This window comes from Polypterus senegalus, chromosome 3, assembly GCF_016835505.1.
Source record: "Polypterus senegalus isolate Bchr_013 chromosome 3, ASM1683550v1, whole genome shotgun sequence".
Taxonomy (NCBI): domain Eukaryota; kingdom Metazoa; phylum Chordata; class Cladistia; order Polypteriformes; family Polypteridae; genus Polypterus; species Polypterus senegalus.
Genome location: NC_053156.1, coordinates 303908067 through 303923649, shown reverse-complemented (window position 1 = coordinate 303923649; position 15583 = coordinate 303908067). Strand labels below are relative to the sequence as shown.

Below are 15583 nucleotides of genomic sequence, written 5' to 3'. Positions count from 1 at the left end.
ACAATAAACAGCACTGATGTGCATACAAATGAGTCCAAAACAAGACTGAGGGAAAGGGGAAAAAGGGCAGGCTTTTAAAGGGGAAGACAGGAAGTGAGGTCATGGGAATCGGGCACGTGTTCGTCACTCATTGGATCAGGCCCGGACGTGACATTAGGGGGGCTGGCGCCGGTTAGTTCTGTCTCCATTGGTTTGGTCCCGGAAGTGATGTCACGAGAGCCAGGTGGAGTCTCCCAGGGTTGGTCTACAGGGAAGTGAGAAAAAGAGTCAGTACACTCTGCCACAGCCCGGCCTGTCTCAGAACTGCCGTCACTCAAGCTCTTTAGCTGCCTCCCATGCGCATGTGTGTGACAGTATCTATCTATCTATCTATCTATCTATCTATCTATCTATCTATCTATCTATCTATCTATCTATCTATCTATCTATCTATCTATCTATCTATCTATCTATCTATTATATTGCGCCTTTCACTATATCTATCTATCTATCTATCTATCTATCTATCCATCCATCCATCCATCCATCTATCTATCTATCTATCTATATGTTGGAATGAATACTGCAATGGAAATGTCTCTGTTATATGCCATTTGATTTGGGATTCATAAAAACAATGTCTTGTGGTGAGGCATCTATTGAAATGACAAACACAATGCATTGTATTAGTAAAGATGTTTGTGATGCGCCATGTGTTGGAAAGACCCGACAGACACACAGGCACACAGACATACAAACACTTACTCTTTTATTAAGGTGGATGTTAAATATGTGTCTAATGGAAATATAACAGAGGTACTGAAAGAGTTCACTTGATAATATTATAATAAGGTGACTATAAGAATAGTTGGCACCCTAAGAAGAGCTGACAAGTACATACATGTTCTTCATCTGTGTCTTTGTCACTTTCCAGTTTATTTATCCTACACTAACACTACTCATCTGCCACCATTTAAAATGCTCAAGGGCATCTTTCCAAGCCCCCTTTAATGCCATTTGCCCATTCGCCAGCGTGAGGCTCTCACACATGCTGATTGTTTTTGGGCCAATTCATTAATGTCTGTGACTGCTAAATGTGTCCCCTTCCATACTTCAAAAACTAAATGTCTGCCTTCAGTCTGGTGAATTCACTTCAAAGCGTTTTGTCAAAAAAGATTTTTCTTGCTTGCCAGCTTGTGTATTTTGTAATGCAGCAGGAATTAAAGAACCTTATAAGTCAAAACAGTGAATAAAAGTAAAACATCAAAATGGTCCATCATTGCTGCTGTAGAAATGTAAAATGCTGTGAGGTGCAAATGAAGGAGAAGAGAGAAAAGTTGGGAGCGTCAACCCAGCTGCCATGTTTACTGCTATACGGGAAATGAGCCGTTAACAACTGCCATTTTAGCCTCTCGAGCAGCTCTGGATCAGTCTGTTCCTCAGACTGAGACGCCATCTTCCGGGAGCCCACAACCAGAGACAGTGGGTGTGGCTTAGGTTCTGTGAGCTAAAGAGAAGAAAAGAGACTTGTTAGTTGTTAGTGGTGGCACCTTGCACTGGTGGGGCATTGCATACCTTGTCTGTGCCTTGAAGGTTATCCTCAGGTGCCCATGTGTGACAATATGAATATACTTGTGGCCTGGTGCACCCCAAACCCGACATAGACAGGCACAATAATAAACACATACAGCATGTTCGTTTCTTCTTCATCTTTCTTTCTTTTTCTCTCTTCTTCCTCTTCCACTGCTCCTCCAGTAAGCTTCTTCCCATCCCAAACACTGACTCTGGATCCTGGTATCTTCTTTCCTACACACTGGAGTACTGCCACTACCGTTCCCATCAAAGCACTGGAAGCCCAACAAAGAAGGGCTCTGTATTCCTTGCAACACCCCTTGGTGGCACCCAACAGGGCTGTGTCAAACTCCAACTCCTATGAAGTCCTGTGGCAATCCAACGGCACTGTTGCTATCTGGGGGTTTACCATCCAGCACTCTAGGGGAGATCTTCTCTCCCGGTCCTACCATTAAGCAGGCGTCCTGGCCGTGCAAGGGTGCCAGCCATCCACTACAACTATATACAGTACAGCATCAGCCCTGCTTGGCTTTACTACTCCTGTAAGCCAAATCCAGTTCAAAAGAGTTATGCCATGAGAAAGGATAGCAAAAGAGGGCAGAGGAGATTTTTTTAAACTTGTCTGACATTTTGCAGTTGCCTTTGCCCAGCTGAACTAACGCCTGATTTCTAGGCTGCAGTCCAGGGTGTCACAGTCATTAAAGTGGTTGTTTTATGTAAAATATTTGGTCTTTATCTGTCAGTAGTCCTGGGTAAATGTTGTTGTGTCATGCATTGATTCACTGTGTGAGCTCCCACCCTTTACTCATTGTTTACACCCAGCCTGTGGGTCTTTGCAGTTAGTAAGCCTGGTGAGGGACGTCCCGTCTTGCTGGTTTATTTTCATCTTGTAGTTTGAGGTTCTTGATAATGTCCAACCCCACAGATCCCCTTTAATATGCTATATGTAAAGAAATGTCTAGATCTATTAATGTAGTAGTACTCTGGAGGCACTGCCCATTCATCCCTTTTCAATTTGATTTTGAGTTGACATTTTAAAAGCTTAATCAACTTTTTTACATTTGTTTTAATTGTCATTTGCTTGAATATTCTGGTTGATTTTGCAACTTCTTTCATCACACTAAGTGTCACAGTTTACTTGCGGTGGCAATTTATTTGCGCAACTCCAAGAGAGACGCAGCGTGCCGAGGGGGGCGGGGCCCTCACTCATGTGCCAGCTTCGGGGCATAGGAAGGTTGCCGGTTCGAATCCCGTAAATGCCTAAAGGGACTCTGCTCTGTTGGGCTCTTGAGTAAGTAAGGCCCTTAACCTGCAATTGCTGAGCACTTTGAGTAGTGAGAAAATCGCTATATAAATGCCAAGAATTAATTTTTATTAATATTATTATCTTACATCCGCTTAGCTAGCGAATGAATTTAGATGGGTGTTTTTTTTCCTAGAATTTGCTTGAACATTCTGGTTGATTTTGTGACTTCTCTCATTGCGCTAAGAATCATAGTTCGCTTGCAGGAGTGATATATAATCACACTAATCTGAGACAGAGGCTGCGGGCCAAGGGGGAGAGGGAAGCATGACATCGGGAGTAGGGAGCCGGGCAGGGTCCTCCTCACTGTCCTGTTTCACTTCTACACGGGGGACGGCTAGTTGATAATATCAATTAAAATTAACAATAAGCAAAGTACAAGTGAATATTGGCAACCATACAACCTGATGAATGATGATATGTAGTTTCAGGGGGCACACAGACTTGTTTGTTACTTAAAATGTCTCTAGTCAAGTCGTCATTTGTGGTCAGGTGTCTTTAGAACAGGCTGGCCGCATGCCGGCCTCAATATGGCTGCCGAGTTGTGCTCTTCATTGTGTTGTCCCTTTCAGTTCATGGTGTGTGTGATGCTCCTTCATGATGATGGTGTAAGAGAATGAAAGGGAGGGGTAAAGCAAGCAAATTTAAAGACTTTCTGCCCAAACCCTGCAGCCAATAGGGCAGTGTGGTACTTAAAGGCTTCTGATTTAAAAACAAACAGGAAACTTTAGAGCAATTGAATTCTGTTGCGACACAATGGCTTCACATCTGCCTCCCCAAAACCATTTGTTGAGCTGATGCTTCCTATGTGTGTTTGGGTTGATTGAGAGAGTCCTGCAGAGAATCACCAACCCTGACATAAAATTCACTATCCTGACTGTCCTCACTAATCAACCACTGATATTACATTTGCTTTGTCTCAGTTACAAATAAAGACATACAAAATATTTATCAGCTTGTATACAAAATTTCACACAACAGCACAGGTGAATACTTTTATAGGCCCTGCATAACTAGAGAAATTCTTCATTTTTTAAAAGGATTTGACTTGACATTCTTCATGGAACATTGTTTTTATTTTTGTTTGTAGTTATAAAATATGGAATCTCCAGAAATGACATCATTCTCGGAAGGATTCTAGGAGAAGGATTCTTTGGGGAAGTGCATGAAGGAGTTTACAAAAACCCGGTAAGACACAAGAAGAAAGAAATGTGAGGGTTTTGTGTGTTCTGATTTCTCCAGTGCCCTCCAGCCATGCCAGTTAAGGGGTCAGCTCAGAGATATGCAGGTGGGTGAGCCTGTGGTGTCCTGATGATGGACTATCTGTCAGGCAGACCACAGTTTATGAGGCTCAAGGACTGTGTGAGCAACACTGGAGCACCACAATGAACAGGCCCATCTCCCCTTCTCTTCGCAGAGATATAATAGCAGGTCAAGTCACTTGTAGAAATTCTCAGATGATTCTGCAGTTATGGGGTGGGATGAGTCAAAGGAGAGGAGTCAGGAGGAGAATTTTGAGAATTGTCTGCACCTTAACATGAGCAAATTCAAGGAACTGGTTATTAGCTTTCGCCACACCAGAGAGCCTCTGTGTCTGGTCACTATTAGGGATTGGAAGTTGAGGTGGTCCACTCCTATAGGTACTTGGGGATCCACATCAGTGTTGGAATGGTCTCTGAACATAGTGGAACTGCAGAAGAAATGACAGAGCAGGCATTGTGGTAGACACACTATGGTCTGAACACATGGTAGAATGACTAAAAGGGAAGAAAAGAAAGAAATCATCAGACATGGCAGTGCCACTCCCAGTAAGATTCTATACAGGCATATCACTGTTGTTATAGACCCCCAGTCGTGCTTCTTGACACACTTCTGCTGAATAATTTATTGTTGAAAGTCCTCAGTGTTGGTGTGTCAGAGAGAGGATGTGCAGCATTGCTCATAATGGCACTCAGGTTTTGTTTTAATTGCCCCCTCCACTATTATCTCCTGGGTAGTAGCATCTCATAACTGGTCAGAGAACACAAAGGAAAGGTTCAGGGAGGGGCAAAGCCAGCTCTATTTTCCTTTCCATTATGGACAGTGAACATCACCCTCTATACACTACCATAGGTAAGCAGAGGAGTCTGTTTAGTGGTGGGCTGCTATCACAGAACTGCAATACGGACAGATATAAAAGGACTTTTGTCCCCAGAGCCATTAGACTCATTTGATATCTCACTACTTGGTCACTTCTGTGTAACCTTTTTTATAATGTGTTACTATAAACATGTTACCTTATGAGCATAAGCCATGTCACTTTGTTTTATTTTACTTTAATAGTATGTCACTTTAGTATCTGTCACTTTAATATTATGTGCCCCCTTTCACTTTGTTAGTGGTATAATTTGTACAGTTCCCATTACACTGGCATTATTATATGCACCATCTACTTTACTGGCATTGGACTGTAAGATTCCAACCCCAATGTACTGAGATTGCATTTGACAGCCTGTACTTAATTAATGTTACTGTATGTGTATAGTGTGTGCTTAAATGTTTGTGTCTAACTTGGTATCATTTTGGGCTACTGCTACTTAAATTTCCGTCGGGATCAATAAAGTATCTATCTATCTATCTATCTATCTATCTATCTATCTATCTATCTATCTATCTATCTATCTATCTGTGTGTCTGTCTGTCTATCTATCTATACTAATAAAAGGCAAAGCCCTCACACACTGACTCATCACTAATTCTCCAACTTCCCGTGTAGGTAGAAGGCTGAAATTTAGCAGGCTCATTCCTTACAGCTTATTTACAAAGTTAGGCAGGTTTCATTTCGAAATTCTACGCGTAATGGTCATAACTGGAACCTACTTGTGTACATATACTGTATACCGGCCATAGCCTGCAGCTCGGTCGCCGTGTGCTAATGAGCTTGTTAATTCGGTGGTCCTCTGTTGAAGTTTGCTTTTACCAGCCCGTCACAACGCAGTGGCCATCACAGAGTGGTAGAAGGTGTCACTTCCCGCATTAAAGGAATGAAGTCTCCAAAGGAAAGAGAGAGCCCGTGCTCCACTCTTTCTTCTCTAGTTCCTTTGTGTTCCTAGACCAGTCCAACTTGTCGTTAATGTGGACCCCAAAGTACTTGTAGGAGTGGACCACATCTGCACCCCCTCCTTGAATAGTGACCGGACTATTGTGGCTCTTTGATGAGGTGAAAGTCAATAAGCAGTTCTTTAGTTTTGCTGACGTTAAGATGCAGACAGTTCTCTTTGCACCAAGAAACAATGTTCTCCCCTGACTCCTCTCCTCTGTCTCATCCCCTTTATTAATACACCAACTAAGTGCAGACTCATCTCAGAATTCCCGTAAGTGACATGACCTGCTGTTATATTTACAGTTGGAGGTGACCAAGAACCTAATGGTCTCTCATACAGAGCCTCAGGAGCCCTCTGCTGAGATGGGAGAGCCTTTTGGAAGGATGACAGTCTCAGCAGGTTTATGGCAGAGTAGCTAACTCCCACTCGGGGTTTGCCAACCAGCATTTACAGGACTCTGAGAGCATCAGGCAGAAGAATCTGAACTATATGAAGAGCACTTTAAGCACCGTGTCTGTTGAAGTCCAGGCACTGCTCAACACCTGTCTAATGCCATCCCCCTGATGAGGCATGGTGGGAGCAGCATCATACTGTGGGTATGCTTCTCAGTGGCAGGGACAGGGAGACGGGTGAGAACTGAGGAAAGGATGAATGCAGCCAAATCCAGAGAGGTCCTTGATGAAAATCTGCTCCAGAGTGCACGTCACCTCAGACTGTAGCAATGGTGGTTCACTTTACAGCCAAGGCAACGCTGGAGTGTCTTAGGGACACGTCTCTATGTGTTTTTGAGTTGCCCAGCCAAAGCTTGGGCATGAGACTCATAGAATTTGTGTGGAGAGACCTGAAGATGGCAGTTTACAGTCGCTACCCATCCAATCTAACAGAGCTTGAGAGGATCTGCCAGGAAGAATGCGCGAACAATGCCTTACTCCAGGTGTGTTAAGCAGGTAGAGCCTTACCCAAGAAGATTCAAAACTTATATGGCTGCCAAAGGGGCTTCTACAAAATACTGAATTAATTGTCAAAATGATTTCTATGAATGAGAGATTTCAGTTTTTGATTTTTAATAAACTTGCACACCTTTCTGGTCACATGTTGTCACTTTGTCATTATGAGTTGCTGAGTATACATTGATAGGGAAAAAACCTAAATTTATCTATCCTTTTAAAATAAAATTTACAACACAGTAAAGTGTGTGGAAAGTGAAGGCATCCGAAGACTTTTTGAGTCCAGTGTGTGCCGCCAAGTGTGATGAGTTAAGGCAGATGGAATGCACGCTGGGAAATGTGCTATTTACGTTAAACGTATGCATTTCACTAAAATGTGGGGAGTTAAAGCAGTCCTTAAATTTGTCATTTTCAGTTCTGTTTCAGATATGCATGAGCGCATATTTAACTTAACTTGTATCTCCAGGTGCTTTCTGTGGAATATCCCAACTCATTACATTTATCGGCTATTCCATGCATTTCATGCATAGTGCGGACAATGAGTGAGACTGCAGAGTTCCACAAATAGCTAGGATGCCAACCGGGCTTCTCCATTTAAAATCAAAAAGCTGCACAGAAATAAACAGGTGCATGTGGAGGGCGCAAGAACACAAAGTACAAGTTTGCTTCTTCTAACTAGGAGTGTCTGTCCTGCTTCAGGTTCGGGTCAAAGTGAGACGGCAACTTCTGGGGACAGGAACTTTTAATATGTTTCAGACTGGATAGGGGCGGGGCTTGAGGAAGTGATGGGGGCGTGGTCACCTGCATCACCTTCTCTGGACTGCAGACAGAAGAGACAAGTCAGTACCACCTCGCCCTGAGGTGGTATTGCATACAAGGCATGGTGACCCTGAGCTGTGCACACATTTCAACAGACAGTGACTTTAAGATCTGTAGCATCTTTATTTTGAAGTATTCAAACGCACAATAATCAGGACAGTACAGTATGCTGGGTGCTAATAAAATCATTGTCACATTACGCGACTTTCATTCATAATAAATCTCAAACTTGACAACTGATCTCATCATCGGAAGTGTGTCAGATTATCCATCCATCCATTATCCGACCTGCTATATCCTAACTACAGGGTCATGGGGGTCTGCTGGAGCCAATCCCAGCCAACACAGGGCACAAGGCAGGAAACAAACCCCAGGCAGGGCGCCAGCACACTGCAGGGCACACACACACAGACACACTAGGGATAATTTTGGATTGCCAATGCACCTAACCTGCATGTCTTTGGACTGTGGGAGGAAACCTACGCAGACACGTGGAAAACATGCAAACTCCACACAGGGAGGACCCAGGAAGCGAATCCAGGTCTCCTAACTGCAAGACAGCAGCGCTATCCACTGCGCCACCGTGCTGTCCTGTTTCAGATTACATAACTAAAAAATCACAGGGTTCAACAAATTAGATGATACACTGCAAAAATGCATATGCAGAGACTAGACAAAAAAACTTTAAAATGGAGTTGTTTTGCTTTTATTTGGCAAAATAATCTGCCAGTGGGGTACACATTTCTTAAAGCATGCTAAATAATTATAAATACAAGTTTTTTGAGAAGTCAGTAAATCCTACAATAAGGAATTTATTTAAAGTCATAATATAAGTTTCACCTGCTTAGGTTTCATTTTTTGCAGTGTACAACTTTCCACAGTATTGCCAGATCACCCCTTTTCCTGACTGCGAATCGTTTGCTGCCTATGGTGTTGTATGATAAACACGAGACATCAGACAGACGGGCCTCTCTTCAGTTTGTGAGGTCCAAAACCCTTGTGCTCCTTATTCATCATAACTACATGATGTGCACTGCACTCCCAGCTGAGCTCTCATTGGTTGTCATCTCTCGCACACACACATAATCCCACCCCTGTGACTTAAAGCAAAACCAAACCTGCGTGGTCCTGGCAGCGTGCCACAAGTGCCCCCTCAGTCACTCAGGTCATGTAAATAAAGTGATGTGAAAGGTCCTTAATATAACTTGTTTATATTTTTTTCTTACTTACCTTATTTTATTCTGCATTCTGTTATTGTTAGATGGCCTGACTGTTGTATAATGACGTATTATACTTGCATCTTTCTTTCTTATCTAGAAAGGGGAGAGAATAACCGTAGCTGTGAAAACGTGTAAGGACTGCAATCCGGAGGTTAAGGAGAAGTTCATGAGTGAGGCAGGTGAGTGAAGCCACTGAAATAATTCAATATGAAAGTTATATCTTAGTTTGCTTTAGTAATAGAAAAATAAGCAAATACTGTAACCATGATTTATCTCACAAGTTTCCAAAGTTGTGTGAAATCTTCAAAAAAAAACCCAAGGAAGCAGGCTACATACAATCCCACCAGCCTAGGCGGTCTAGTTTTTACTATAGAGGTTGGTGGCCTAGGCCTACGCCAGATAAAAATACACTTCATTGTCAACGTTCAATAATATATTCTGCAAAGACCCAAAACACACTTAAAATGCCCCATAAGGGAGAGGAGTGCACTTGTACAGAACAAGGCCACAAGAAATCTTTAGAGACAGAGATTTGTTGAATGAAAAGCAAAAATGCAACAAAAAAGGTTCAAAAGAGAAAAAAAGGGGGTTATCAAAGGTAATCCTAGCAAACAAAGTCAAAAACACAATGCATAAGAATATCCAGGCTCCAGTGCAGAGGCAGATTTGAAATCACAAAGAGAACAATACTTACAAAGAACCAATGGACTTCAGTCCCCGGTCTACTTTTATAGGGCTTGGGGGACAGTGATGGACATGTACCAGTCACAAAGTAGAAGGAATATAAGAGAAATGAAAGACACACACAAGTACTGCATAATAACCAAATAGAATCAAAATAACAGATAATACATAATAAATAAATAATCAATATATTTAAAAAGCAATGAATGATAATGAAAAAATAAGCAGTTTAAAAATAATTCAAGGTAAGAATTGCCTGACCATAACAGAGGTGAAGTTGTAAAGCAGATAGATAGATAGATAGATAGATAGATAGATAGATAGATAGATAGATAGATAGATAGATAGATAGATAGACACTATATAGCAGATAAATAGATAGATAGATATGAAAGGCACTATATGATAGATAGATAGATAGATATGAAAGACACTATATAATAGATAGATATGAAAGACACTATATAATAGATAGATATGAAAGACACTATATAGCAGATAGATCGATAGATATGAAAGGCACTATATGATAGATAGATAGATAGACAGACAGACAGCACAGTATTGATTTATTCTTTAAATAAATTCCTACTGACTTCATTTTCATTTCCATTGTTTTCCCTGCCTGCCTAACCATAAGCCTGGCAGCCCCTGTGATGTTCTGGTTTTATTTTTTTCTTTCCACTAGTGATCATGAAAAATTTAGACCACCCACATATTGTGAAACTGATTGGTATTATTGAAGAGGATCCAGTTTGGATTGTCATGGAGCTGTACAAGTATGGAGAGGTAAGTAATCTTTATCTATTGGTGCTTCGTCCTCCCTTACACAAATAAAGTATTGCATGAACAATCAGCTTATTTAATTGGGCCATCCTACGTTAGCACAGTGTCCACCGACTTGTACATCTCCATTTCTCCAAGTCTAGAAAGTCTTCCAGTTTGGCTTTAACTTTGCGCATATTAATCTATCAAGCCTTCGCTTCTTGGGGTGTCCCATGTGCTGGTTTGTCTTGTGGGCTGTGGTGAAGGGCAGTCTTTGCCATACCAACTTGGCCATACCATTATGAGTAGGCTGCCTGCATCTTATTGCTAATGGAAGCTACTCCCATAATCCTGCAGACACTGACATGCGTGACATGGTGCCATCTCACGAGTCCAAGTGTCCAATACAGCATTTTCATTTCCATGACGGGCCGTGCTTATTTGTGACTAGCAGTTACAACCCAACACTGGGTGCCATATGGAGTGACAGAGCAGACAACTTTCACCTTGAGGTATGTGGATACCTTCTGATCATTCAGGACTTCAGCCACTGGTGCCTCTTCTGCCAGGTCGCATTGACTTGTGCTTCTGCATCATTGGTGTAATCACCATCCAAGTTGACCTGAGAACTAAAGTATTTGAAGCTGGTGACCTTCTTGATATCTTGGCTGATGTCTTTTTTTTGGTACCATCCATTTGAATGTCGTGTTCCATGTGCTGAGTGTTCATTTTCCTGCAGCTGTGAATTCCACCGCCAGGTGCCACCTTCCAAAGAATGGCATGAGATTTCAGCAAGGTAAAGTGTAACAGGTTCCACAGTTGTAGGGTTTGGATGTCTGAGGTGTCCTTACCCACAGTCAAGTTAGATAACACTGGCAACAATGCTAAACCTCGGTAGACTACCACTATAATGGTAACGTGGGGCAAAATCTCAGCTGAGCAATTATTTAATTGGGTGATTTATACGTAGATAATGCAGGAAATTGTGCCAGAGTGCATGGCAATATAAAAACTGGGCTTGTTGTGTTTCTGTAAGTTTAATAATGTCATTTTATTACTGCACCACGATCAGAATTTTCATGCTTTTATTGCAAGTCAGTCATGACGCTGGATCATTTCACAGGAAAAAAAAATAAAGCATTGCAGGCTCGCCAAGAAAGGTTCCATTTACAGAATAGATAAAGGTGGCAATTTTAAAGTGAACAAAATGTACTCATTTAAATGGAAATTCGGCAGCATTTGAGTGGGAGGATCGGATTGCATGTAAGTCAGGCAATTAAATGTTCAGAAGTGGTTTCAGACTCACACGGCGTCTACTTACTTAAGTAAAAGGCAGTATGGAGACTTGTGGGTCATTCGCTTCAATTCCACGAGCACAGTGCGCTGACCACAATGCCTACTGCTGTGTCCTGTTCTGACAGCTTAGAAAGTGGAGCTGCCTGCTTCTTTTAGCACTGTTCTATTCCGTAGCTCTGTAGTACACTTTGTTACATAAAGAGCCAATGGATGCTCTGTATTTATGCACCTCTTATGAAGTTTAATCGAGCAGAATAATTGAGTTCAGATGGGGCTGGAAGTCTGTTATGTCTGTGGTTTCATTATTATCTCAGTTTTACATATGAAAGCCTGTTATGTTTTTTGGGTGATGCATTTGACGCTCTGTCCATGTTGCATATTTCATCCTCACGTTTTAGGGACACCAGCTCACTCTTCTCAACAATACGTCGGTAAACTTCTTAGAGTCCTGATACTTAATGTGAGAACCTTTGCTGTTTATCCTTTAAACGTTGATCTTTCTGTCCGATGGCACATTCTGATCTCCTTGAAGGTGAATCTTTAATCCCAGCTGTCATTAAAGGGTAAATTATATCAGCTGTTGTAAAGAGAACCGAAGAAGACATAAAAAAAAGTGTTGGGGTTCCTCAGTTTATTACTGGGGTCAAAACGGAAATAAGAAACTTGAAAAGAACTCCTGCTTCAGCTACACAGATGTGTCTCTGATATGTACCGGTTTGGATGGGACATCTTGTTTTATCAGATCACCTAACATGAACGGCACCAGCTGACCTCTGAGCTTCTGTTCTTAGTAGGGGATACAAAGAAATGTCAAAACCATTAGCCAGGTTAACCAGTAACCTCTGACCGTTCACTGCCCAGGTTAAAGCCCACATATTCAACCTCAGTGGCCCCTGTGATGGGCTGCCTGCTGACTGGAATTGTCTTTACTTACAAACCTTTACTTGAGCGGCCTTTTGTGCCCTTTAAAGGGCTGAGGCTGGACAAGGAATGGATAATCTAGTCATAACCAGGCAAAGGTACTGACTGTCAATGTTTTACTTGAAAATATGTAGTGATAGAAAGAATCATACAACGTGGGCATGTCCGCTCCTCGTTCAATCCAAGTAGTAGATTACAGGACATATTTTACAAACGCAGTGTCCGCAAGGCCTGTATGTAGCATTGTGCAGGACCCCTTACACCCCTCACATGGACTTTTCACACTTCTGCCATCCAAGAGAAGATACTGCAGCATCAAAGCCAAATCTGCGAGGCTGCAGGAGAGTTTTTATCCCCAAGCTGTTAGACTCCTTAACACCAGGCTGCCCCCTGGGACCTTCCACACGGCCTCAACCACTACTAAAAACAGAACTTTTATACATGAAAACCACAGTCCAGTTAAGAACTGAAAATCTCATACTGACCTCTAAGGATTTATGAAACATTCTGACCTGTCATTGTTTACACACGTCTTAAACAACTATTATCATACACTGATCATTTCTGTATTATCTATATCTATTATTTACTCATTATATTACATATCTTACACATCAATATTGCTGCTACTTGTTTGTCCTATCTTTGCACAATGTCTTGTTTGTGTTTTAATTATAAATTTAAAAATTTTTATTCTATTTTTAATTTACTATTTGCACATCATGTTGTTACACTGTGGACCCTGAGCTTCGCAATTTCGTCTATCTGTATACTTGTATATGGTTGAGATGACAATAAAGTTCACTTTGACTTTGACTTTTTTTTTTGACTAGATAGATAGATAGATACAGTAGATAGATAGATAGAGTAAAAGGCCCTATATAATAGATAGATAGATAGATAGATAGATAGATAGATAGATAGATAGATAGATAGATAGATATGAAAGGCACTATATAATAGATAGATAGATAGATAGATAGATAGATAGATAGATAGATAGATGATAGATAGATAGATAGATAGATAGATAGATATGAAAGGCACTATATAATAGATAGATAGATGGATGACTGTGCCTTTAAGAGGAAAATAAAGGGATGATAACAAGAATACATGACCTTATAAATGATCAAAAATCATTAATAAACTTTTAAATATGTATGAAATAACAACTAACTAAATAAATAACTTAATGTAAGGGAGTTCCCCGTGGGCTCTGATGTTTGCTGATGACAATGTGATCTGCAGGTTGAGGAGACTCTGGAGAGGTGGAGATATGAGAGGAGAGGAGAGAAGTGAAGGTCAGTAGGACCATCAAGACAGAATACATGTGACTGAATGAGAGGGAGGTCAGTGGAATGGTGAGGATGAGGGGAGGAGAGTTGATGAAGGTGGATGAGTTTAAATACTTGGGATCAACAGTACAGAGTAATGGGGATTGTGGAAGAGAAGTGAAGAAGAGAGTGCAGGCAGGGTGGAGAAGAGTGTCAGGAGTGATTTGTGACAGACGGGTATCAGCAAGAGTGACAGGGAAGGTCTACAGGACGGTAGTGAGACCAGCTGTGTTATATGGGTAGAGACGGTGGCAGAGTTAAAGATGCTAAGATTTGCATTGGGGGTGATGAGGATGGACAGGATTAGAAATGAGGACATTAGAGGGTCAGCTCAATTTGGATGGTTGGGAGACAAAGTCAGAGAAGTGAGATTGTGTTGGCTTGGACATGTGCAAAGGTGGTTGTGGTTGTCAATCATCCAGTCTGTAGAGGGAGGAAGAGACGAGGTACTAGAATACAGTGTCACCCTGTGGAGTGTTGAAGAAATACCAGCACCAGAGCCTTTATGCTGTCCCCAAGGCGTAGGTGTGTGACACCTGAAAGCTCCATTTTCTTAAACTGATTTCTCACTGAGACTGGACCAGCTCCTTACCAGCTGTACTGCGTCACCGTACTTCTTAGCGTGGTATTGTCATCATTTTAGTATAACATAACATAACACACTTCAGGGTCATTGGGACGGCAGGCCTGCCACAAAAGCACAGGGTGTAGGGCATCAGTCGATCGCAGGGCCTACTCATCCACACACCCACATTTACAGAATCACCACAACACCTGACATACATATTTCCATCACTCCTTTCTGTGCTTTAAAGACTTTGTTTGATTGGTGGAGTTAGTTAGAGCCACAGTTTGGTAGTGACGATTTGAGACTGAAGTGTCATCCTGGTATCATCCTGGTTCTTTAGGATTCCTTAGGCATTGAATCTCTGACTGAGGGGGAGGAATGGCAGACTCGGATCACCACCTTATTTTCACAGGTGCTTTCTACAGGTTGGATCTCATTCTTTTTAATATCAGCATGTCTACATCGACTGGCTGGTGCCACACTGAATTGTCCTTTTCATCTCAACACTTCTGGGTAATCACAATGTGCACCTTGAAACTCGCATATTTTCAGGTTGTTCTTTTTCCTCCCACTTCATTTTGCTAATTCTTTTCACTTCCTGTCAGCTCTGTTTCTGTTTCTGGCCGCAGTCGCTCGTATCACGTGCTGCTGATTCCATCTTCACCTTTCAGAAACCATTTGTGCTAATTTCAGCAGTGCACCATCTCAAACCACCTTTGTGACCACCACTGTCGCAGGCGGTAAGACTCTGAAGCTCACATCTGCTTTGTGTTTGCATTGCCGTTTGTCACTTACTGTTTATTCTTCACATCCAGAGCAGCAGCGATATGTGGAATAGCTGGAAATGTCTAGGCCTGCAGACATCACATCAGGCGTGGCTCATTTATTCAGCTTAATTATAAATACCGTAATCGTATTTATTTGTTATCAGTAGGACTGCAGTGTAGCACTGAAATTAAGGAAGTGAGCTCTTAGCCAAAAGGTGGCCATTCGATCTTCACCCCGACTTCCTGTGTGACACCGAGCAAGTTAATTAACATCCATCCATCCATTATCCGACCCGCTATATCCTAACAACAGGGCCAATCC

At 41.8% G+C, this 15583-nt stretch overlaps 1 protein-coding gene across 5 annotated transcripts in view; it reads left to right on the top strand.

Annotated features, from left to right (window-relative positions):
• The window catches only part of ptk2ba (protein tyrosine kinase 2 beta, a), a 366968-nt gene that overhangs the window by 252861 nt on the left and 98524 nt on the right, over positions 1-15583 (top strand). For all 5 annotated transcript variants that reach the window (XM_039749531.1, XM_039749530.1, XM_039749527.1 and 2 more), the window contains exons 15-17: positions 3945-4042; positions 9021-9102; positions 10296-10396. In XM_039749531.1, coding sequence (XP_039605465.1) covers positions 3945-4042; positions 9021-9102; positions 10296-10396 — 281 coding nt within the window. The remainder of the gene's footprint in view (positions 1-3944; positions 4043-9020; positions 9103-10295; positions 10397-15583) is intronic.